Below are 27,569 nucleotides of genomic sequence, written 5' to 3'. Positions count from 1 at the left end.
CATAACTGCAAACAACTATCGATGATTCTTACATGGGGACGTTCATGTCATCGTAAGCTTCAACAGAATCTTCTTCCTCCATGTGAGCGAAGTAACTCTCCAGACTGAGAAGGTAGGAATGTAACTCCACGGTGGATGAATGTTGGTCAGTGGCGCCCTCTATGTCGTCCGCCTGGTCCCCATCTTGATTGACAGCTTGTAATAAATGTGTGTATTTCACAGCAGCGGTGGATGGATAAAGCTGGAATTGAAGTACAAACATTGCAGATGATGGTATGAGGGCTATACCGGATCTGGAGTCTACTTTCAACATTGCTCTGTAGTGATATGGGTTGTATCCTATTTGCATTTTCTGATGCTCATGATATTGATCACTGGATTGTCTGGTCCAGACTTGACAATTTATAGGCCACTGTCATATAGTTGGAATATTGCGTGTGGTAACATCAAACAAACAAATCATTTAAAAAAATATGAATTTTGATGAATCACGTTCAAATTTACTGATTGTAATTGTTTCTGTCTTCTTGCTTTCATTTATTTACACAAAAACTATAAAAATAATTCAGGAACATATTCCCAGCTGTTTAATTCAATTATAAAATCAATTCAAAGCGATGTAATTTAGATGTTAACAGTTCATTTCTAAAAAATAAATTTGGATAAAAAATGTAACAAACATCCAGTCTCAGTTAGTTGTAAGGGTTGTGTTCCACAAAATGATTTGAATGTTAAAATGATCAAAACTCCCATACTTTAACATAGGCTAAAAATAGTGCTTAGATCATAAGCTGCGAGGAATAGTGCCCTGGTCATAGGATATAAATGTGCATCTTGTTTGTTAGTTAGTAACTTTGCTAAGATCTTACTATTTTATGAAAATGAACAGGTTTCCCTGCAGTCTTTAAGGCTTCTATAAAGATATTATTCTATTTTACCTGAAACTGAGCTATTGTTTTCTTACATTGTAATGTGTTTTTCTCTGTCACTTAAATCATAAACATTAATCTATGAATGGATGTGAATGTTACAATAAAGATGTCAATAGTTAATGAGCACCTGCATCATAATCAGTATTGAAGTCTATTGGTGAGCCATCTTTGCATATATTGTATGCGTCTCAACGTGTTTTCTCAAACTAAAGTGTATTCTGGGATTTTTTTAATTTATCATTTTTTTGCCAGCACACTCTCTTTGAAGCTGAGAAATAACAGAAAATAAAATGGACACCTAGAAGACAGATCTATGAAGCTGAGGCAATGACCCTGACCTTGATGAAGCTGCCGTGACGAAGCTGTTCACGTCTGTTGTTGAGAGAGAAGATAAGGTCCCCTTTACTGAGGCAGAAGCTTTGGTCCGAATTGCACACTCCCTCCTGTAGAGAACGGAGAAATAGGGTGTATATTGAATAACAGGGACATCACAGAATTGGTTATTTACCAGATTATTTAGACAGATGAAGAAAAAACAATACATGCACTGGGACTTCCTTTTCAGTTTATTGTAACTCCTTGTTTCCATAAAAAGTAAGTTGTACACAAGCTACATCGAAAATGTTATTATACCATGATGTTTTGTGTGATGCTCGTCCATTTTTTGTGTCTCTTGTGCCAGAATCCAGCTGGAGATGATAGCACATTTTCATCTTGATTTCATGTAAGGCCTTCCATTTTTCATTTGTTGGTTTGCAAAATAATTGGCCTAACATTCAGAGATGGTGATATTTAAGAAACTGACAAATAGATAGTATTCACAAAACACTGAATTGATGAAAGATATTTTTAAATGTAGCAATGGTTTAACAGAACGAGATATACTATTACAAGAAGGATGAAACTTCCAATAAATTCATCACGGGGCAAAATACACGGAGCGAAGTCAGTTTAAACATGATAAAATATTTTATATTCTTCAGTGCAAAATATGAACCTATGCATGTAAGGGTTTCACCCTGATGATGTGTCGTGATTTGCTGCATAGACAAGACTGGTATCAGGTACATAAGAGTAAGTGATATATAATGAGGGGAAAAAAATACGGGATCACAAGAAAGCACAAGTGTTCCTTTATTTTTTTCCAGGCTTCTTCACAAGTTGTGTGATACAAAGCTTGTTGAGAAACCTGGAGAGAAAAAAGGAACACTTGTGCTTCCATGTGATCCCTTATTTTTTCCCCTCAGTATATGAGTAATTATTAAAGAAATATACATTTATGTACATACATTGTATAAATTTGTTAGTCCAAGTTCGCCCAGCCCCTTGGCAACATCCATGACAACAGTATCCTTAGCAACCAACATGGCTGCCAAATCTTCCAGTATCCTCTGTCTCACAAGGTATTCATTCAGAGAAGCCATTTTTCCTGTGTGAGTGTATGGCTTGATCTGAAATCAAATCAAAAGTTAAACTTCTTTATCATGTGCCGCGGGTGTCATGTGACCCAGGTTCGATTCCCCACATGGGTACAATGTGTGAAGCAAATTTCTGGTGTCACTATCTATGATATTGCTGGAATATTGCTAAAAGCAATGTAAAACCATACTTGCTTGCTCACTCCTCAATATTGCAACTGCCTTGAAGATTCATACGACACAGTGAAATACTGTTTCACTGAGTTTTACAAACTCACTCACTTCTAGAAGATAATTGTGTATATACCTGAAGTATGAATGGATGGAAGGAAGTGTTGAACACTGTGGCCATCTGAAGCAGTTGGAAACAGGAATGACATCTGTAAACAAACAACAAATAAACATTAATTATAATCGAGGGCTGAAACTCAACGCTGATTCTTACCAGTGTCTTAAAAAGTAAATTGCTGAAAAATGAATGTTTGTTAAGGGTTCATTCAGAGTGCCTGAGTTTGCTGTTTAATGCCATACTCAATAATATTCAAGCTTTATGACAGTGCAAATAATCAAGTTGGGACCAGACAATCCAGTGATTGTATATCTTAAACTTCCAAACATGGAGTTCAGAGCTCCAGATAAGATTTACCTCATGTGGGTACTGTACCCACTGTATTTTTTTGGAGTGGGTATTATTAATGTTGAGTGGGTATTTCATTTTCCGTTACCCACTGCTTTCAAATATGTGCATATTTCAGTCATTTTACTCACTTAAGTATTATGTGACTGAGTAAGTTTACTAAGCAGGTATGTCCTGCCTTATATCATACCTAATCAAAACCAACTTAAATATAATGGAAATGATTTCATAAAAAATCACTCATCCTATACTGATAGTACAACACTTGTCCTATACTAACAGTACAACTTGATAGCAATCGATGTCTTTTTCATTAAGCAAGCGATTTTTATAAATATATTCCGTACGCATTTGTTTTAAACTTTTTGTGTATCTAACATTTAAATGCGTAATTGGTACGCAACAATTATTTTTCAATGCGTAATTGGAAATTTTATATGCGTATTTTACCCGGATATGCAGCTTATCTGGGCCTCTGGAGTTGTTAAGTCTGGGAGTGGTATAAAATAGTGGAAATATTACAAAATGTGGAACAAAAATTTACTTATGTCAGTCAGATGCTGTGACAGATTATATTTCTCAACAAAGAAGCAGTATCATACTATTTATTGAACCAACCACAGTAATATCAGTAAAATATACAATCTCGTTAAAATCGACGTTACTGCTCATTACAGCTAAACAAAGAGGACATCCCATTGTGTGTCATGTCAGAATGAACTTACATCCAGCCAGCCAGAGGATCGCATACAATACTGTGAAACTGAAAGTTTGAAAGTGTTTCCTAATCATCCTGCCTTGAAAAGGATAATGAAAGGCATTGTGAATCACATTTATGTAATGACCAACTCTGCCGATTCTGTCATAGTCTATCTCAGTGGAATAAACATTTGAAATGGAAGAGACGTTCAGTTTTCAAATTTTAAATTGAGAATCTTTGTCAACAGTTTTTTACAAGGCATGTTCTGGAATGAAAGCCTCTTGTTCCAAGAATCGGATACATCTACTTCCTGATTGGCTAATATTTACTTCCTGTGAGTCACTTCATTTGGCAGGAAAAGTTCACGAACAGTCATTCTGACATGACCTCAAATGAGGAGCTCGGATATTTATGAATCTGTAGCTAGCACTAAGACCTGATTTTAATGAGATCTGTGAAATATAGAGAAACACTGGTTGACTTTCAACCATCATGAAGTCTGACCTTGCATGTGCCCCTTCTTGCAGGTGCTTGTCGGCAGACTCCAGCAGGAGCAGAGCATCTACTACAGCTTCCTCCAGCTGGTCCAGAGACACCTGGTGTCCCCGGGTGTCCCTCAACAGCTGCTGTAGTTCCACCAGTGTCAGGCTACGATGGGGCTGGAATGTGTGTTGTGAGGTTGACTATTTGGGGGTCAGTGAACCATTGCAAGTATTATGATAAGTAAAAACACTATTACAATACTAATCTAATAGTTGTACCACTATTTATGGATACAAATTAATGTATTAGAACTACTTGTAACAATTTTGAGGGGAAAAATACACATTATACTCAGTGTATGAAATAAGCCAGAAACCCAGCCAGACATCAGGGCTGGTAACTTCAAATTGTTACCAGTCCAAAATGGATTTAACCAGACCAAACACCAAAATATGGTGAATTTACTCAAATATACGACTTTTTTAACCAGACCATCGGGTTGGCTAGCTGTAAATTTAGACTGTCCGTCAGAAATCTAGCCGGTCTCGGGCGGTCGGACGGGCCTTATTTCATACACTGTTATAATAGTTGTAGCACTTTTCATGAACCAAAACAGTTTTGCAATTGTTGAAAAACACTTATTGGTTTTTAGATCTAAGAAGCATTAAAGATTTTTTTCTTAAAGTATTCCTTTTTATATGTTTGCAATAAGCAAACTAGGTATTTGTTTATAAAAAAGAACAAAATCGAAAATGCCTTTTTTCGCACCTATTAACCAGGATTTTTCTTTAAAAAACCCATAAAACAAACACAACATGAAACATGAGCCCGAGCTATGTGCCACATAAAAGCTAAGAGGCACTTTTTTCAGTTAGTAGCAGGAACATGTATATAATTCTGTCACACAGAGAGTTCATCTCCAGTCAAGGAACAAGCACATCTCCCAGTGTTACCTTCTTGTTGAGGTAGGAACTGATGCCCATCCAGGTGAGGGCTTCGGAGTGTAGATAGAGTCGGAGAGGGGAAAAGGACATCACCAGCACATGGAACTGGACAACCAGTGGCTGCGCCCCCACGTGGAACAAGTAGGGAGGGAGCTTCACCGCCACGCCAGCTCTCCAGTCAGGGCTGTTCACAGGAATTATACATAAGGTCAGTCATATATACACAAGGCTATTCATGTGCATTAGATATAAATCTGAAGGGTGCTTCTCACTATATATTAAGCATCTCTTCTTTTGAAGGTTTTGCATTTGAGATTTTTGTTTGCTCTCAGGTTTTACTTTTTGTAAGTAAGACCTCTTCCCAGGTTTTATTTTTTCCTAACTCTATATGAACATCAACACTCAAATGATATATGAGTGTTTGAAATCAATTGAAAAATATCATCCAAGATCAATTTTAAAGTGCAAATGTTTTCCCAATCAGGATTAGATCCACATCTATCAGGTTAATGAGCAGACACTCTACCTCACAGCCACCGAGCCAACATAGATGTTGTGGGTTGAATTATCTATTTATAGTTACTGTCATTAAATTGATTTTACTTGCGCTTCAGTTATTGTTATGTAGCTTCACTAAATGATCATCTACATTATAATTATCCATCATTGATGGTTTATATGTTAGGAAAACACTTCCCTCGGTTTTGGTAGAGAATGTAAAACCTTGGGGGGGGAGACTCGGTTTTACGTAACATTCTCAGCCTATCGGGATTTCCCTCCTCCTTCGGTTTTACATTCTCTACCAAAACCTCAGGGGCGTGTTTTCTCCAATACGTCAAGACCAGTGAAGATCTGGGTTAAAATTGGTCTTCAGTAACCCATGCTTGTCATAAGGGGTCACTAAAGGGACCGGGTGGTCAGGCTCACTGACTTATGGATATACAACTTCTTTATTCCGTTATAGGATGTTCTGACATAGATTCTAATGTCTAAAAGTCACCTAGACAGAATAAAGAAGTTCTATATCCATAAAATTGTCCTAAATCTTCATGTCCTTAACTTTTTGAATGACATGGCAATCAAAGAAGTCGATTATTTACAGACTGCTACCATGCCGCTGAGTGTGACGTTATACAACATCCAAACAAACAAACAAACAAACAAACATTAGGCCAATCATATTACATCAATCTGTTCCTTGTTGGCACAATGCCATAAGCAGAAAACATCAACTTATATCAGTACCTCTTCATTAGTTGTTTCAGCTCCTCACACTCCTGAATGGACGGTTGTCCCCCATGTTTCCCAGTGTGTAGGACCCACATTGTGTGCTGACCACATCCACCACGAGTGTTGTCACCTGACTGGCTGGAGGGCAAGGCACGGACATCTTCAAGAAGCTTGTAACATGGGAGTGGTCCCCCTTGCCAATGACCTGTCAGGGGACATAACTCTAAATTAAACATAGCTGAGACTGCAGGACCTAGCCTAGACTAACAACTAGTCTCTGAAATGAACATATTTTACTGAAAAAAGTTCATAGTAAAAAAAAATATAATATAATGAAAAGGAGCCCTGAGACTTTCTTCATTTTCAGATGAAGCTGAGGAAATCTAGACTTGCCACATTTTCTAGACTTGCGTGGGCTTTCTTGGATATATTTGCTTCAGGGTCTGTACGACAGACTAGACCTAGCCTCGAAAGGTACTTGATGGTCATAATGCATAATGTGATTTGTCCATAACAATAGTTTGGTGCATTTTGAGAACAGCCAAGGTCCAATTTTACTAAAATGTATTACTTGAAGACATGTTTATTATTTTCAGTTCTTAAACAATATGAGCTCCTGAACAGTAAAATAAAAAATGCTCATCCCAAACCAAAACAGTCCCCATTACATGCACACATATCTAGAAATCATAAAGTTGCTCCCTCAGATAGTATTCTTCTCTTGTTCCTAGGATTAAGAAATGGTTTCCTTTGATCATGTGGCCTTTGACCAGATGAAATATAACAAAAGTCGTGCCATTGCTATGAATAATGTTCTCACTTATGTTCACAGATACTTCCTTCGTATGTTATTATGTTGCTAGGCAACATATTGTTAATATCTAGTATACAACAGATATTTATTTATATATAAATACCACCAGACAATCATAATATAAACTTAATTTGTGGCAACATATCATTAAGGAATTAGGTTGGAAGGATTTTCTCTTTTATATTTTTAATACAGAAATTTGAAATGATTTAAGAAATTTGACAAAAATTGTCATATGGGGGACATGCTGATATTTGATTATAGCTACATTGACAGACATCTCTTTTCGTATATATATATATATATAATAGGGGCGGTGGGGTAGACTAGTGGTTAAGGTGTTTGCTCATCATGCCAAAGACCCGGGTTCGATTCCCCACATGGGTACAATGTGTGAAGCCCATTTCTGCTGTCCCCTACCATGATATTGCTGGAATATTGCTAAAAGTGGCGTAAAACCATACTCACTCACTCACTCACACCTATATATATATATAATACTGATATGTGATTTACACAACTTGGGTCTAAATGCAGCTTCTTCTTACCTGTATTGCCAACGCCCTGACACATGACCTGAGGGTCAAACAGCAGGGCATGGAGGGCTGGGATGACGTTGACCTGGAAACAAGTGACATGTAGATATACTCTGTGTTGTACAACTAGTGTCATTCATTGGCACATGTTGATTACATGCAGACCTTTAAACCTGTTATGATGATGGTGTGAGAAATTCTTGTGGTTAACCTAAGCGAAACATGCATAACAACATGAGCAAGACTGATGTGTGGATGACAAAAAGAGCGATGTTGATGGCGCTGACAGGACAGGAGAGAGATGTTCAGTATTATTACTGCTTGACTTGGAAGACGTGTTACAGATTTTACACATATTTTGTATCAAACTCCTTTCAGTAAAATATTTGTGCTTGTGAGTTTTACCAATTTGTTACAACCAAAATCATGATGGAATTTAGTCACAAATGGGTTGAGATGACATGATATAACTGAAATACTGTCAAACATTAAACTCATGCACACAATCAGTCAGTCACCCATTGATCCATTCACACAGCACACGCCTCACCCCTGCTACCCACTTCTAACCCAATCACTCACTCACCAACCTTCTCTTGAACTCACCCACCACCCATCTTACTCATTCACTCATCCACTCACTCAAAACACTTACTCACTCACTCACTCACACCTATATATATATAATATTGATATGTGATTTACACAACTTGGGTCTAAATGCAGCTTCTTCTTACCTGTATTGCCAACGCCCTGACACATGACCTGAGGGTCAAACAGCAGGGCATGGAGGGCTGGGATGACGTTGACCTGGAAACAAGTGACATGTGGATATACTCTGTGTTGTACAACTAGTGTCATTCATTGGCACATGTTGATTACATGCAGACCTTTAAACCTGTTATGATGATGGTGTGAGAAATTCTTGTGGTTAACCTAAGCGAAACATGCATAACAACATGAGCAAGACTGATGTGTGGATGACAAAAAGAGCGATGTTGATGGCACTGACAGGACAGGAGAGAGATGTTCAGTATTATTACTGCTTGACTTGGAAGACGTGTTACAGATTTTACACATATTTTGTATCAAACTCCTTTCAGTAAAATATTTGTGCTTGTGAGTTTTACCAATTTGTTACAACCAAAATCATGATGGAATTTAGTCACAAATGGGTTGAGATGACATGATATAACTGAAATACTGTCAAACATTAAACTCATGCACACAATCAGTCAGTCACCCATTGATCCATTCACACAGCACACGCTCTCACTCCCCTGCTACCCACTTCTAACCCAATCACTCACTCACCAACCTTCTCTTGAACTCACCCACCCGCCATCTTACTCATTCACTCATCCACTCACTAAAACACTTACTCACTCACTCACTCACTCACTCACTGACTCGAACACTCAGTAACTCACTCAAGCACTCACTCACCTGCACTTGAACTCACTCACCCACCTACTTACTCACTTACTCACTCACTCATCCACCCACTCACTCACAAAGCCACTGGCCCATTCACCAACCACCAGATCTTGCATTCACCCACCCTACATCTTACTTACTCACTCACTCAAACACCCACTCACTCACTCACTCACCTGCTCTTGAAACTCATGCACCCACCAACTTACTCACTCACACAAACACCCACTCACTCACTCACTCACCTGCTCTTGAGACTCATGCACCCACCAACTTACTCACTCACACAAACACTAACTGACTTACTCACCCATCCACCCACCCACCCACTCACTCACTCACTCACCCTCTGGAAGTCTCTCTGTTCCAGGTGTTCCCCTGTGTCCCGACATGTGTTGGGTCTGGATGTGTTCAGACACATCAGCACACGCCACGTTGGCTTGTTGGTGGCATATGTGTCTTCATCAGTATGGTCTTCTTGGCTATCAGAATCTGAAATCACATTTACATAAGTCTGTTAAGTACCAGTACCTTAATATTTCCTCTACACCAAATGCCTAGCAACAACAAGAGAAGATCAGTAACTGTTTTGGAAAGTAAAAGTTGATGACACTGAAAAAAATGGAGATTGTATAAATAAGTGGTGCAAATTCTGCCCACACCCTTTGGCTTTTTGGACAATAAATTACACTAAACACGAGAAGTAAACAGCACTATGAGGAGGATTTCATAACTCTGCTGCATGTATATTTGGTCTCCCAGACACAAGTGAATCAGTAAATAATCCTAATTGGGTCTGCCATGATTTGACACATCCAGACTGATATTAGGCAGTGTTGGCACCTTTGGAATTATATTGAACTTGGTGGATATATTTTCAATTATTATATCATTATTCCCTTACATGCTTGTTTCTTTGTTGTTAAACTCTACACTGAACAATATTTCAGTTATATGGTGGCAGTGTGTAAATAATCGAGTCTGGACCAGACAATCCAGTGATCCATTACATGTTGGTTTGGTTTGTTGTTTAACGCTGCAATATTCCAGCTATATGACGGCACCATCACATGCAATGATGGTAATGATTGTACAGTAAACAAATATGAATTATATAAAGACAAATTAAGACAAAAAAACTAGAAATCTTTATAAACAAGAAGAAAAATATATTGTTTTCAGAAAATTCAAACAATAAATGATGAATACCGTCAACAACTTTGAACTTGACTTTGGCTCCAAGTTGAGAGAAAGCGGACTCCAACAGCGGAACCTCATGTTTGACAGCTGATAGGGAACCCTCGGCTAGGATTACAATAGGGGACTTCTTCTGGGGCAGCGACTGCTCTTCCAGCTGTGAAAGAAAAGCATGAAAGATGATTTATCTATATTCCACACCACCAAAATGGTATTTCCATCAGATCAGTTTGTTTTCTTGTTTAGAATGAGCCAGCTCATGAATTTGCATCTGGGAACCAAAAAAACTCCAAACAAATATTGTTTGATATTCTTAATATTTGGAATATGCAACGTTTTTCAAGAAGTCAGTGAGGAAACAAACCTTATGAAAAAAACATTATATTTTTTGTTCCTTTTGATTTATGTATCCTAAAAAATTGATACCACAAGCCCTAAAAGTACTGGTCCGGATTTAGAAGTGTTGATAACCATATGTGCTATAAAAAAGCATGAGTGTTTGTGTTCTATTCACCATCATTTACAAGTAACCTTGCTTCAGATGTTTGCTTCTGTTTGACATTCTGATGTAGTTTGAAAAAAAAATTAAAATGCTTATTTTGAACATGTTTTAATGTCTCAATTTGAGCATACTTCAAAGGCTTTGGTGCCTATAAATATGCATTTTCTTATCATTAATATTATTATTATTATGGATTTTTTAACTTTTGTTGTTGTTGCTGTTACATATTTTAATAGCACTTCTACATTCATGTTTTTCTTAATTAAGGCAAACATATTGGTCTGTTATATACAGGAATGTTAATGCATCATGACTTTACTAGACTGAATCACAAAATGTTATGAATGTACCAGAATTTATTCAACTCACCTGAAGAAGCAAATCCATATGTGAGATCATAATACATATTGTTTCCATGGAAACAAACAAAGGACCCCAATCAACAATTTCAGTCCTTAGTAAACATTCAGCCTTATAAAAGTATACACCAATATTTGATTGTGGCAAATATTGAGACAAACAAAAAATGGTCATATATGTATCACAGGTGTGTTTTGGATCAGAAGTTTGCAGTAACGTAGTTGTATTTTAGTCAAATTATATTCTCCAAACTATTATATTTTCTGTCCTCAGGTAATTTGGATGAATAATGTCAGCATACAACTTGTTTTGGTTCCAGAGAAAAAGTTAAGTTTATAGTAAGAATATCTGATCCTGCCTCCAAGGAAACAAATCAATTAACAAATTTGCAAAACATTGTAAATTATTCAGATATAATGTTTGCACTGGCTTCATAAAGCAATATCAGATCATTTTATGTTTATTTTATAATGATAATATAAAAGATTGTTGTTCAAAATGTCTTACAGATCAACGATAGCGGAAAATATAATTATTATTTTATAGTAGCAATATCCATGCAAAGAATCAGCAAAAATCATGAATAATAAAGTTAATAGTTTAACTGAACAATGCCGTTGCAAGGACTTGAGGTTGAAGGTTATATTCACAAGCAATTTAACCTTGATTACTTAAACGCATGATTTTAGAATGAAGAGAATGAAGAGACATTTGGTATTGACTACATGAACTTTAGGAGGGACAGGGGGTAGGGCAGAGGAGGGAGAGGGGTTTTTTTTAGAGATAAATACATTTTTCAGAACCTGTTTCAAGACATACAATTTTTTTCTTTAAAACCAAGCTCTAAACCATTCTACTTTCACAAACACATGATGCAGAACTGTACAACAGATTGAAAGGGTCTGTGATAATTTGTATAGTAATGTATATAGAAATATAATTTACATCCGTCGTTTCTGTAGCTTGTTATGGAATACACCAACATGAGCTGAAACTTTAAAACTTTCAGTGTTGACATATCTGATTCCAAAAACACAGGGGTATGCTTCTACTTATTGTCTAAGTCTTCAAATTTTTGGGGGGCTGTGGGGTAGCCCAGTGGTTAAAACGCTGGCTTGTTATGCTGAAGACCCGGTTTGATTCCCCTAATGTACCCAGCCGTGATATTACTGGAATATTGGTAAAAGTGGCATAAAACGTCACTCACTCACTCACTTAACTCACTCACTCACTCACTATTAAGTTCAAACAGCAATGAGCAGTGACTCCTGAATCTCAAAAAGTGTACAACCACATAAATTAGAGATGTCATTTGTTTGTACAGATGATGTCCAACTGGTCAATGAAGCAGTATACTGCAATATCCCCTGCCAGATATGTCTTGATGTCAAAATTGACAGTTATAGAAAGATAGAAACCTGACAGACCCACTCACAGATACTAACCCATTAAGACTGACTGTTTTGTTCTGACTTTACACTATAGGTATGTATTAAGTGTTATCCATGTATTCTGGGAACACTGATGTAAATCAGAATAACATGAGACCTGGCTCACTTGACTCAATTACAGGCCAGCTCTGCACTGTCAGCTATCTGGGTTCTATTTACACATACTGATTTATCACTATAAATCTATGCTGCTTTCTTTATTCTTGATGGATCTGTTTTTAAACCTTCTGGGCAATATCACCAACACACATATTTGTATATGATGAGCCTTTACACAAAATTCTGGAGATTAAAAGTCATCAAAAAGTTAATAATAGTAAGCTCCTCAAGATGAAGCAGCATGTTTTGAGAGAGTGAGTGAGGTTAAATGCCACCTTCAACAGTTTTTCTACATCATGATTGGTTAGATCAACGCTGGAAGGATGCAGGTCTTAGAGTCGTTTTGCACTTCAGGTGAAACCAACGTGTATGGCAATGCCTGGCAAGCACCTTTTCATTGTTAAACAAGATCATGCATGTTGCAATACAAATACAACAAATGATAAGAGTTGCTATGTTAAACCCCTTTCCAAGTGAACTCACCTCAGACTGAATGCCTGAAGAAGAGTGAGTGATATACAAATATCAGCTGGGCTTGAAAGGGACAAACATTTGATAAGTCTTGACCATCAAGTGACCATATAGAGTTACCATATGATCTACCAAGATTCTGGTTACAATTAAACATTTTTATCTTTATTCCCATGTCTAGGTGCAGAAATAAAATTTGAAATTAACAGTTTATATGGGGAAAATTTTGTTTAAAATCACCTTGGAAGCTTCCCAACTAACAGACACTAGACCAAGAGACTTGTCCCAGTAATTTAAGGCACTGTAAGTAGTTCTTTAGAGTTACATCCCTTTGATCTGCCAGAATCCTATAATCAAATGTTCTAATCTCACTTTACTCTAATCATGTTCAAAGTTTGTCACCACCATGTCTACTCAAGGGTTTCACAAAAATGAAAACCGACCTGTGTTGCTTTACCATGAAGCCGAGATGCTGTTACATAATGGTAACACTGTTTGATGCAGTGTTAAACTCAGTTCACTAACTCACCCATCAAAAAATGGTAAAATCTGTAGCATCACAATCCTCTCTGGAAAGCCTTCCCTAAAAGGCTGGTTGTTTGATAATCAAAACTTTTGAACTTCTTCATGACTACCATTAACATTCATCAAGTTTGAAATTTTTATGGAATTAGAAGCCAACACTGCTACATTCAGTCCCCAAGCTTATCACAACAGATTAACTAATACAAAAATGAAATTTTACAAAATTGTTTTGAAATAACCCTGATTTTTATCTGTGTCCAACACAATGACTACACCAAATGCTCCACACGAAAAACATGTACTGGGACTTAGGAGCAGTTCCTTGTGCCATCCTGATGAGAAATTTAATTAAATCTAATCCCTGAAGAAATCATTAGCTTTTCAATCCATTCCATTATCAAAATGCCATGTTGGAACACGTGCCTGAGAGTAATTCAAACTTGAACTTTAATCCCTGGATTATACACTGGTGAGATTGAGTGCCAGCCAGACAAGCTGGGATAATGGACAACGGAATGGACAGCTGGTCAGGCTAATCCTTTTGGTGGACCAACCTGTCTGGCACAGCCTGTCTGCTTATAGATAAGATGATTAAATCAAAACTACGAGTAAGTGAGTGAATATAGTGCCACTTTGAATAGTATTTTGGTCATTTAACGGTGATCATTTCAATTTAAAAAGAAAATTAAACACAGGTTTGTCGACATTTAATTTGCAGTTGAGGATAGTGAAAATGTTAATGCTATTAACAAACATTTCTTTACTCCACTATCCGTCTTCTAAACATTTCTTTACTCCACTATCCATCTTCTAAACATTTCTTTACTCCACTATCCATCTTCTAAACATTTCTTTACTCCACTATCCGTCTTCTAAACATTTCTTTACTCCACTATCAGTCTTACTCCACTATCCGTCTTCTAAATATTGATTCAAGTGCATGAGTTTCAGCTAAATTCTGCCAGATTCATCAGCTCTGAAACATGACAATGAAACCATAAATTTTGCTGAATAGTCTTCTGATTCAACCCCAAAGGTTGTTTAGCCCCTCTTTGAACAATATTTCAGTGTATGTATACACTTATAATATTATAGATTGGAAGAAACATCAGACAGGAATTCTGACAGAAGAAGGAAATAAAAAGAAAAAAAACCGAGCTGATGAAGCAAACCCATCTAATGAGTGAGTGAGTTTAATTTTACACCGCTTTTAGCAATATTCCAGCAATATCACGGTGGGCGGACACCAGAAATGGGCTTCACACATTGTAACCATGTGGGGAATCTAACCTGGGTCTTAGGTGTGACAAACGAACGCTTTAACCACTAGGCTACCCCATCGCACCTAAACCCATCAAAGCATAACAATACTTTCTGACATTACACTGAAACAAGGAAGCTTTTACTGACAGTATCACCGAGTATTACCGACAGTATCACCGAGTATTACCGACAGTATCACCAATTATTACCGACAGTATCACCAATTATTACCGACAGTATCACCAATTATTCCTGACAGTATCACCAATTATTACCGACAGTATCACCGAGTATTACTGACAGTATCACCGAGTATTACCGACAGTATCACCGAGTATTACTGACAGTATCACCGAGTATTACCGACAGTATCACCGAGTATTACCGACAGTATCACCGAGTATTACCGACAGTATCACCGAGTATTACCGACAGTATCACCGTATTAGTATTACCGACAGTATCACCAATTATTACCGACAGTATCACCAATTATTCCTGACAGTATCACCGAGTATTACTGACAGTATCACCGAGTATTACCGACAGTATCACCGACCGAGTATTAGACACAGATATATAACTTCAGGTTTCAAAGCACTCATCAATTGCCATTCCTTCTTAAATATATTTTCTGCAAACAAGTTGGCTTGATAACTCTGTTAATAATTAATTAGCAATTACTTCCGACTGCATTAAGAAAAACACATTTGTAATACCAGCCCTTCATAAGCTACGTGAGACGGTGAACCTTCACGGGCGATCTCATCAGATGCCAGTACAAAACGGTCATTTCAACCAGCTTTCATTTCACAGTCAGTGCGTTTAGTCTTTAATTCATGAATCTATCCATCCATGGCATAGATGATTATTGCGTGTTTCTAGACATATCAAATATTCATACGTCCATTATGGCAGTAGGCTTATTAGTATGCACTATACTTGAGATAGGAGCACTCACACCACGCTCTATCCCCAGCAGACGGACCAATAATCTGTACTAGGATATGAACCATTAGTGACGGCTGGATTATCAGTCGGCCATATACAGCGATATGTCCGTAAAGTACATCTGAAAATTACTCCTGATAATGGTAAAGCTTTAAAGTAGTATTCCCTTTCATTATGACTGGAGATAATTCTCCCGATATACGGAGTGGACAGGAATCTAAATCCTATCTAAATTTCTCGCTTGTCATACAATGGTATCAATAGCCCTGGGCTGGTTTTGTTAAAACAAAGCTCCATCTGTGAGAAGCTGTCAATGCGGAATATCATCCTTTGAATAAAGTTTCTGTAATGTTGTCAAAGATATCCAACCACTGTCAAATTTATGCCAACATCTGAATCTTTGTGAATGTGGTAGGCCTTGTTACAAACTGTTTGTTTGTTTCTTGCATGTTTGAAAATACTAACTCATCATGTGCCATCAGCTTAGTATAGGTGCTAAACTGCATATGAAAGGTGGTCATTAATGAGGTAATATAGACATTCTATTTTTGTCTTGGTAAGAATTTTGGCAATTCGCAGCTGGGTATATCAAATTTTTCATTTATCAGCTGGCTAAACTGGACTTTACCATTCAGTAACGAATGGGAACTGAGTATCTTAATGTATTTTCAGAGCATCACCTTTCTGATACTTCAATAAGAATTTTCACGCATTGATGATGCGGTTTTCTTTCCACCTTTTTGTTATTCAGTGATGTACTCAGCACCATATATACATGTATTTACTGTTTTATACAGCTGTCTGTTAAAAAACATGTCACTGGACAATTTTATAAGAAACGTCCCAGTCTCTTAGTATATCAACTATATTGCCGATGTGACGTTAAATAATAACTCACTCACTCACTCACTAGTATATCAACTAAAACACCGAGCCAGACCATGTGATTGATTTTTGTTTTGTTTGTCATGTTTACTTTGTTGTTTAACGCCACGGTCTGTCATATTCAAAACAGCGGTCCGAACAAGACAATCCAGTGATTGACATCATGAGCACCAGTCATGTGCAACTGAGATCGATGCACCAAGCAAGTCAGTAAGTCACCCAATCCCCCTTGTGTCACTGAGGACTCCTTACAGTGTATCATGGACCTTCAAGGGTGGATCTGTTGAGATGCTATTAATGATATGTATAGGCTGAGGAAACTATTCCAACACATAATCCCCTACGGGTTGTGTGATTTATGGATACATGTCAAATATATTTCAAAGTAATTTTTTCATGTGCAGATGCTTTTCATATTGTTTGATTTCAAACAATTAGTTTAATGTAATGTGGGCTTTGAAGTGCTTTTAATGCATTGAATACAATATCCATTTGAATTTTCTTCAGATATCGTATTGCAACTAATCTTTGAAACCTTCAAAACAGCATGGAATCGATAAGCTTCCATTTGCTTCTAATACATTGAATACAATGTTCCTAATCTGACTACTTTCATCCTCAGCTCTTTGTTTTCACTGATGCTGAGCGTGCAGGTATCACAATTCTCCATCCTTGTTTACAGGGAAAACAGGAGGTGTGGGGACCACCTTGTTTGTTGGTCAGTCTGACAGCTGGTAGTGTCCAGCACTTGACCAGAGTATAGCTCATGTGACATACCCTGGGGCCAGCTGGATCAGCATCTGAGGGATGGGGAGGTATACTGAAGGAGAAAAGTAATGGAACAGCAACAAGACCACAATGTATAAATTATTTGATCTTCATTCAAATTTCTTAAAAATATGAAACAAGAGGCCTTTTATATTTTATTTGGGGACATAAACTGAAAGAAAAATATAAAATAATGGCAATAAGACCAAAATCAATTATCAACTTGACTTTAACAAAATATTAGGCATGAGGCATATTTTTTCACAAATAACTTTTTTAAAAAGCCTACACTAACATCTAGTCCCTGAAATGAACATATTTTACAGAAGATAGGGTTCTAAAATCATCTTCATAAAATATGATAAAAAAAAGCCCAGAGACTTTCTTCATTTTCAGAAACTGGGGTAATCTCGATTCCTATCTCATCCAGCACTTGACCAGAGTATAGCTCATGTGATATACCCTCGGGCCAGCTGGATCGCGTGTCTGAGGGATGGGGAGGTATACTGAAGGAGAGAAGTAATGGAACAGCATCAAGGCCACAATGTATACATTACTTTATCTGCATCAAATTTCTTAAATATATGAAATAAGCAGCATTTTATATGTTATTTGTGGATATAAATGATGGAAAATAATCTAGACTTGCCACATATTCTAGACTTGCATGGGGTATTTGGGTACATCTGTTTCAGGGTCTGTATGACAGACTACTCAAAGCCCTCAAAGCCCTCAAAGCCCTCGAAGCTCTCAAACCAACATGATGTATGCTTGACCTCTGTCCATGGATCTCACAACAACCATGTGTTAGGATTAAGACAACATGAAACAGATAGTGAGTTAGTTTTTTTCACAGGGTTTGGGAATAAAATGAGTTCCAGAATCCTCCCATTATAATCCATGTTGGGAATTGAACCCAGTAATTGGTGTGACAACCATCTACCCATGCCCCTAAAAGACGCAATAACAGAAGGGAGGTCAATTGATGAAATAAATGGGTGAGTTTGGTTTTATCTTTTCTAATGGTACTTAGGCCAGATGTTCACAGTTTGCTGGAACCACACTCACAGACATGGTTCTGACAAATCACGGGACATAATCAGGGCAAATCTTAGATTTGAACCCGCTATTATAGATTTCTGGCACACCTCAGACATATAGCTCATGGTTTAAATATTATCACTAATGTATTAAGGTACTTAGACGAAGAGATAGCCATCTAGAGCTCCCTGCAGTTGCAGTGGAGCTTGTTTACAGTGACAGCCAACAAATGAGGTCAGATATAATCTTGGATTAATCTACACCAGGAACTGGAGTCATCAAATATCGTATGATGGAATACAAGCATCAGCAGTAGGAGCAATGTAGATTTAATTTAACTGACATCATCTGATGCAAAGATGTTACTACCTCAGCTTGAAGTGTGGTTTTACTATATTTGATGATTTTAAGGTGGGTCAGTGATTTTTATGAACGGTCCCTTATGACCGTAATATCAATGTGATGGAAGAAAAGCTGTCATATAGCTGGCATATTGCTGAGTGCCGTGTTAAACAAAAACAAACATATTGAAGATGACCTTGAACCTTTACTAAAACTTCTTGACACTGGCTCAGATGGTGACAGTATTTTTCAAGTGAAGCTAATTATGACTGACATGATAGTCAAGCCCCTAGTTCACCAGAGCCCTTAGGGCCCTGGAGGTGGACAATAGCTTGACCTTTCTTGCTCCTGTAGCTGTGAGGGGAACAGGTTTTGAGGAAAAAGATTCAGGATGGATGAAAGACTTGGGGTGGGTAATTGGCCAGGTGCTTGTGTTTAAAGTTCTTGGCTGTGAAATGTACAATCATGTCAGTCCTTCCTTCTCTTTGATTGTTCCTTTATCTTATAGGGTCGATAATCAAGGATGTGGGTTGATCATGTACCCACTGTCTATCATTCAAATGATTCAAGGGTGTAAGATGGCGTGATACCTAAATCAGAAAAAAATATGATGAATTACTTTCTAAGTCCAATCTTATTATGGTCGCACCAAATTATACTGGTGTACAAAAGAAAGTTCACACCTGGTGTTCTGAGACTAAATCAACGTAAATATTTTGCTAGCAATGCTCCAATTGGGTACGATATCTAATGTGTTAATGCAACACGTACCCAGTGTTTGTGACTTGTGATTCACAATTAAACACTTTTCTAAATCTTATGCTGTTTTTAGGAAAACATTTTACCAAAGCATCAGGCATATACTTTCTTTTCTACGTCAGTTTATTTGTTTGTTTTACAGAACTCGCTGATCAAGATTCTTTTCCAAAGTGAAAGCAAACAACCCTGCATTCATGCTGGAAAAACTGAAAGCACAATTTGCCCTAATATTGTATTTCAAGTAAGGGTTGCTATTTAAGGTTAATCTGAATTCAATTCAGTGCCGATTTTCTCTGGAAGTGTTACATTGTTTACTTATTTATCAACAGCCCATCAGATTGTTTCTTGAAGTCATAGTTGAAACCTCTGCAGTGGTGTTAAACACAGTCAATCATATTGAGAACAATCATTTCTTTGGTTGTAAATTTGATAGTTCTTTATTACTTTGATAGTCATATTTTCTTTGAATGAAACATTTGTGAAAGGTCCTTCAGCTTGACCATTGTCATGAAGATGCCCTGTTGTACTGTGCTCTCAACACACTGTGGCGGTGGGGTAGCCTAGTGGTTAAAGTGTGCGCTCATCAGCATGCCGAAGACCCGGGTTCGATTCCCCATATGGGTATAATGTGTGAAGCCCATTTCTGGTGTCTCCGGATTTGATATTGCAGGAATATTGCTAAAAGAAGTAAACATATACTCACTCACTCACTCACTCACTCTCAACAAAGTGAAAATTGCAAATTTTCTGATAGAAACAGGTCGTGCATCTGCTTAAGTGCATAAACTGTCTTCTATGAAACTTTAACATCTGATAGGAATCGATTCTGTCCATAACTCCATTTGTTTTTAAATTCTATTTGAGCACTTGAACAAACACCTTTTTATTCATTTAAAAGAATCCTCCAGTTAAAAAATAACTAATGGTCCAAAATGTTTTTTCAGAAGATGTATCAATTTGAGTACATTTTAGATGTTGGCACTGTATTCATTGACAAGCATCAGACGTCAGAATATTGACAAGTTCTGATACTTAATTCAACCACTTTGTTTCCCAACACAGGTTGTTTTGCTCAATCTTGTCACATCAATGCCACATCTCCATTACATCAGGCACCCACTGTAGAAGATGTGAGATTTTCTATCATTTTTTTGAGAGCTTTGACAGATTCCTGTCTTTGAATTTTCAAACTGGAACAGATTCTAACAAAGAGAGTTTTTATTTGCACTCAATAGGCCTCAATTTTTTTAGATTTTGATGTGTTCTCAATAGTTTAAATCAGGTCGTTCAGTGCAAGTGCCCATTTTTCATATAGCTGAAACAGTTCACTAAGTGAAAAGTAATGGAGTACTGAACTATGGGTCAGCATGTATTCAAGGTCTCAGACAGGGGAGATAACTCATGAAAGAGTATTGGTACAGTGTGTACAGATTTGATCTTGTGTGGGATAAAAAAGATGAAATGTGGATTGTGTGGTATAATACCATGGATATCAGGTATTTGAGTCCTGGCTGTGTTTAAATGCACCTGGGTACCTGGACAAGGGAGATAACTCACATCGTGACACGCATGTAGCAGACGTCAAAGATTTGGTTTGGTTTGTTGTTGTTTAATGCAGGACTCAGTAATATTCCAGCTATACGTCGGCGGTATGTAGATAATCGAGTCCGGGCCAGACAATCCAGTGATCAACAGGATGAGGATTGATCTACACAATTGGAATATATTTGTTGCTTCACAGAAAACAGATAGCTGTATGGGCAGATAACTCTCTACCATAATATGGCACCCCGCCAGTGGTACCCTGGTGACCAAAGTGTATGACCTATCACTTTACTTCATCCTGATTTCAGTTAAATCATTATCTCATTTAATTAACACACCATCAGTTCAAAATTCCAGAACCTGTCAAATTTGATGAAGTGTCAGTTCCAAAAAACAGTAAATTTTCTCCAAATCATTTTAACACATGCCAGAGAAAATATCCCTTTTCATCAAATCAATATCTGTTTGACGTCACTTAGTGCAAAGTGTTAACAATATTTGCAAATTGATGTGAAAAAACATCTGTGCAGTCCTTTCAAATCAAATATCTGCAAATTAATTTGTTTTACAAAAATAATTGATGTGTATACTTTCTGTTGACTACCGAAATTCATATAAACAGACAGTTGAAGTGAAAGATAAGAGGTGTAATCTTTCAAGCATGTGCACGCGCTCTGCTATTTTCAATTAACCCTACACCACACAATTAGCCGAGATTAATCTTATCAGGATGTGTCAGAGGAATTCTGAAACCAACTATGAAAAACTGTTAAGTCAGCATTTCAAAGCTTGTCAACAATGTGCCAGATAATCATGGCTCAAAGACATGTTAAATAATGGCTGAGGTTAAATTAGCATGCTTCACAAGGTCTCGCGTACACCTCACAGGTCACAAATCTGATGAAGCTGAGCAACATTGATTGCTGAGAATAGTTGGATGGGCAGGCTGGCAGCCCGACTCCTGAGAGTTTGTTAGACTTCAGTCCTTCCCCACACTGAAGCACGTGGTAATCTTAGGCAGAGACTTTATACAAAACTAGCCTATATTTGTCCAACAATTTATGGGTACCTGGAAGGATGAGACTGTAATGTGCCTGATAACCTTTTGTACCTCTCAGACTGCTTTGTCCTAAAGGGGCTAAGAATATTAATCTATTTTATAATTATTATCATTATTGTTGTTGTTGTTTACTGCAGTAGCCATTGTTGTAATCACTCTTGTCCTCCTCCTCCTCTCCTCCTCCTCCTCCTCCTCATCATCATCATCATCATCATCATCATCATGGGCAGTGGGGTAGCCTATTGGTTAAAGTGTTTGCTTGTCATGCAGAAGACCTGGGTTTGATTCTCCACATGGGTACAATGTGAAGCCATTTCTGGTGTCTCCTACTGTGATATTGCTGGAATAATGTTAGAAGCATGTAGAACAAACTCACTCACTCATTATCATCTAACATTTTCAGATTCCATCCCAGAATCCTGCCTGGCACCATGAAGCAAAAACACTATCGTGATTGAGATGAAGATTATCTTTACAAAAACATTATCAGTGCATGCATTCATCACCTAGCTTCAGGGAACGGTTCAACACAGCAATCAAAGACTTTATCCATTAAAGTCATCCATTTAGATAGCTCTGTAGATTATTTGCCTTCAATGGTTTCAATTTGTTTATTCGGTAACACAGGCTTAAAGGACTGGGGAAGAATGTGTAAAAGACTCAATACACACAGACAGATAATACATATATTACTCAGAAAATACATGCGATTCCTCTTGACTTCCTCTAACTGATGCTGTGAAGAGATCTTTGAAAAATTCTCAATTCAAAATGTAATAAAACAACTTTCAATAAAGAAACAACTTTCCATTTCAGAGTGCAATCATCAAAGATCATTTTTATGTTTCATGACCCTTTATTTATCATTATTTTTTATGACTCTCCCTCGATTTTCTCTTTCTATCTCACACCCATCTACTTTTATAAATATATCACCAGTGTCTAACCTTTTTTGGTTAGGAGCTGAAGGTAGTCACTGCTCTATGCTAATGGAACTTCAGAACTATGAAACTACATAGATTAATAATCATGGTATCAATCATTGGCCTGCATGGTCAAGACTAGATTACTTACAGACCACCAATAGCTGGAATATTGTGGAGATTGTGCATGATAAATATCATCATCATCATCATCATCATCATCATCATCATCATCATCATCATCATCATCAAAACAGGGATAGGAGGGTAGCTGCAGCTTGTCAAGACTAGATGCATTTACAGACCACCAATATGGAATATCATGTGCATGATCATCATCATCATCATCATCATCATCATCATCATCATCATCAAAACAGGGATAGGAGGGTAGCTGCATGGTTAAAGCATTGGCTTATCACTTCAAATGTCTGGTTTGAAATCACCATTCTATCCTCCCTTTATGGCTAGGCAATAGGATGGGTAACTCGTGTCAGGTAGGCCCTGGGTAGGCCCACAGGACTACTACGGGTCAGGTACCCAGATAGTAAATTTGGACTAGTGAAAAAAAACTAATTAAGAAAGTGTTACCAGCATCATCTTGACACCGTGTTGATCCTGGGTAGAATCGAAGGTCCGAGTGTAACTAATATGAGCTGAAAGCTACACTAACAAGTGTTTGTCTATCTGTTCCTGACCAGCCGACACTCAACTCCTGACCAGCTGACCTAGGAATGCTAGTACTGTGCCACAACAACATTTGTCCAGCACTGACCAATTGAACCTGTCAGATTCACAAGTTTGGAATGCTAATGTAGCCTGTATTTTAACTGTAATCAGATGGACATCTCTGTTTGAACACCATCTAAGACACCGATCTGAGAAGTATGGCAGGATACATATAACAGTAAATCACCACAATCATACATTCACAATGGTCAATGGGTAAGTGTGTGGTCGATTTTCTTTCTCAGCTCCGTGGGGTAACAACTCCAGTAACATGAGGTCTGAGAAGATCTACAGTCACATTGCCCTTTCATCCCACTTGGTACCCATTCACTGCTGGGTGAACAGAGACACGTTTCTAACAAAATCACTTGCCCAAGGTGACAACTAGTGCTAATTGGTTGAAATCTCACAATTGATGATTGCTTCATTACCAACGAACAATCATCGAAAAAAATTGGTTAGCATCATTTTTCAGAGTTGCCTATCCAGGTTGTTACTGCAGAAAAGTATAACATGTTGCAACTTGCTAAATTAAAGTGATGACTAATATATCATGAACATAAACTTCCTGGAGTCTTAGAGAAATATTCAGTCATGACATTTCACTTAGTGGAGTGAGTTTTCTAAGAAATAAACATGTTTTCAGGCCCTGACAACTTCTAAGATATGTTCCATTGTCAAGTATTTCAAAGACTACAACAGTAGTTCCAAAATCCTTTATGTTCCATTATGAGAAAATGTGATCGATTGCTTGGTCATTTGGTCACTGTGACCAATCTTCGATTATTTCAATTAATTGGAACACCACTAGTGACAACACATGTGTACAAGTTCTTCTTCTTCAAGAAGAACCGAAATTCAAGAGATTGAGACTAATCTCAAGAGCTTGTCACCAATGCAGCTTTAACTTTACCTGATTTGTGAAGTACCACATGCCACTCTGTGTACCAAGGATAGTGATACGATTTATATCCAGAGTTATATGATGACCTGAACTGTAAAACCTTGAAATGTTGACTCTGTCAGGCAGAGAACTAGCCAACTGTTAAACCCTTCTTCAAGAACTCTAAGGAATTTCAACCAGTATCCAGCATCCAATTTTCAACTGCTCCCCAACATCAAACCTTTTTCCCAGTCTAGCTCTACCTGCTATAAGTGGACAAAATAAAACATGCTCTCCTGGCCAATCAGCTGATATGTTGTCTCTGAAGATAAGACCGTGAAGTTAACTCACAGCACTATCACGGCAGATGTCCTTACCATTTCTCCTCAAGGGCTACAGAATCAGTGCCGTCTTTCACACACTTACTAATGAAGCAGATCATGGCGTGTTATTAACTATCAATGAATACTTTGGATTATATATTAACTACTACTACAGAACTATAAATCACAATTTAGCAACATAGGCGGTTGGATTGAACTTCCAGGGGTAACAGCTTGTGAGAGTGAGAGTCCAGTCAGCTGACCTGTTCCACTACTTTGTGCATTCGTTTGTAGATTCCTTACTGGACTGGACACACAATATTGTAGGGGTGGGGTAGGGTGGGGTGAGGCGGGTGTGTGGATGTGTGGTTGGTCTAACAGTAACTTCTTTTCATATATATATGTTACAGCAATAAACATAACCATTGTCTGAGTGTTGTACATAGACTTTCGACTTAGACATTGTTGTACATAGACTTTCGACTTAGACATTGACATTGTTGTACATAGACATTAGAGTTGTACATAGACTTTAGGCTTAGACAGACATTGTTGTACATTGTTGTACATAGACTTTAGACTTAGACATTGTTGTACATAGACTTTCGACTTAGACATTGTTGTACATAGACTTTAGGCTTAGACATTGTTGTACATAGACTTTAGACTTAGACATTGTTGTACATAGACTTTAGGCTTAGACATTGTTGTAGACATTAGACTTAAGGCTTGATTCATAGACTTTAGACTTAGACATTGTTGTACATAGACTTTAGGCTTAGACATTGTTGTACATAGACTTTAGGCTCAGACATTGTTGTACATAGACTTTAGGCTTAGACATTGTTGTACATAGACTTTCGACTTAGACATTGTTGTACATAGACTTTAGTCTCAGACATTGTTGTACATAGACTTTAGGCTTAGACATTGTTGTACATAGACTTTAGACTTAGACATTGTTGTACATAGACTTTCGACTTAGACATTGTTGTACATAGACTTTAGGCTTAGACATTGTTGTACATAGACTTTAGACTTAGACATTGTTGTACATAGACTTTAGACTTAGACATTGTTGTGTACATAGACATTGTTGTACTTAGACTTTTCGACTTAGACATTGTTGTACATAGACTTTAGGCTTAGACATTGTTGTACATAGACTTTAGGCTTAGACATTGTACATAGACTTTCAACTTAGACATTGTTGTACATAGACATTTTGTACATATACTTAGACATTGTTGTACATAGACTTTTGGCTTAGACATTGTTGTACATAGACTTAAGGCTTAGTGTTGTACATAGACATAGACCATTTGACTTAGTAGTATTGTTGTACATAGTCTTTACATAGTCTTTATGTGTTGTTTTATATTGCTTTAGAGCAATCAATGTGAGAGAATGAAAGTGTAATCAGATATACAGAAATAATCAAACTGTTTTTGTTTACAGAACTGATGGTACATAATCCAGTCATTAACTTGAACAGGATATAGTGGTTAGGCATTAATGTACAGACTGATATGAAAAAGGGGTAAATTCCACCTTATAATGGTGCCCAGACATTGCCTGGTCCATAAATGTTCTGTATTCCCCCTACCAGAGCCCAGATAACCAATGCCAGAACCCAGGAATATACTCTCATGCTGACTGAGTGCAGTATCTGCACTATGTTATTCCGCCTGAAGACACACTTCATCAATGGAGAATACTGTTGCCATACACATGTTTAATACATTAAATATGTGGATGTACATTAACATATTGACAGAATGCATTTCTGATATTAAAGGAAATTGTTTATTTCTGAAGCTGATATTTCCCCAAAATGTCATTGAAATGGTGTCTACAATATTGTACTGCTATAGACCAAAATGGTGCCAATGACATCAGACTGTAACAGACTAATGGTACCAATGACAGTAAACTGTCAAAGACAGAAATGGTGCTATCTTTACATCAGGATACATCACAGGATCGAGGTTGACCATTGTGATTGGTAGTATTGTAGTTGGTATTAAAACCATTTTTGCCTACCACCATTGGCAGGGACCGGGACATAGCTTACTCCTGATTCCCTGGGTGTTCAGGGCTCGTTAGGGTAAGGTATATAGTTTATCTGCTCACACCAGGGAGACTTGCTTAAAGAGCAGCAGAAGCCGGGGTTATGGGAGCTGGCTGCACGGTGGTAACACTTGATAAATGGTGAGAAGAACTATGATGGATGTGTTGTTTTTGTAATCTTCCACTCCATGACAGAGAGAAAATGTGAACAATGCACAGTATTATACCTGCTTCTGCTCAGTGGGTGACTGAGTTCATGGTGTGTGCAATATTGTACATATGGCGGGGAGT

The 27,569-nt window shown here is 37.5% G+C and overlaps 1 protein-coding gene across 1 annotated transcript in view; it reads right to left on the bottom strand.

Annotated features, from left to right (window-relative positions):
- LOC124285288 (cadherin-like and PC-esterase domain-containing protein 1) overlaps window positions 1–27,569 on the bottom strand; it is a 62,395-nt gene that overhangs the window by 16,265 nt on the left and 18,561 nt on the right. Inside the window, exons 3-13 of the mRNA XM_046721485.1 lie at window positions 10,341–10,485; window positions 9,478–9,623; window positions 8,400–8,504; window positions 7,707–7,779; window positions 6,360–6,549; window positions 5,124–5,298; window positions 4,192–4,346; window positions 2,658–2,730; window positions 2,222–2,383; window positions 1,271–1,375; window positions 33–241 (exon numbers count right to left, since the gene is read on the bottom strand). Coding sequence (XP_046577441.1) covers window positions 33–241; window positions 1,271–1,375; window positions 2,222–2,383; window positions 2,658–2,730; window positions 4,192–4,346; window positions 5,124–5,298; window positions 6,360–6,549; window positions 7,707–7,779; window positions 8,400–8,504; window positions 9,478–9,623; window positions 10,341–10,485 — 1,538 coding nt within the window. The remainder of the gene's footprint in view (window positions 1–32; window positions 242–1,270; window positions 1,376–2,221; window positions 2,384–2,657; window positions 2,731–4,191; window positions 4,347–5,123; window positions 5,299–6,359; window positions 6,550–7,706; window positions 7,780–8,399; window positions 8,505–9,477; window positions 9,624–10,340; window positions 10,486–27,569) is intronic.

This window comes from Haliotis rubra, unplaced genomic scaffold (assembly GCF_003918875.1).
Source record: "Haliotis rubra isolate DU_JTF1 unplaced genomic scaffold, ASM391887v1 Scf358, whole genome shotgun sequence".
Classification (NCBI taxonomy): domain Eukaryota; kingdom Metazoa; phylum Mollusca; class Gastropoda; order Lepetellida; family Haliotidae; genus Haliotis; species Haliotis rubra.
Note: the sequence above shows the minus strand (reverse complement) of the source record. Positions and strands in the feature narration are given on the sequence as shown.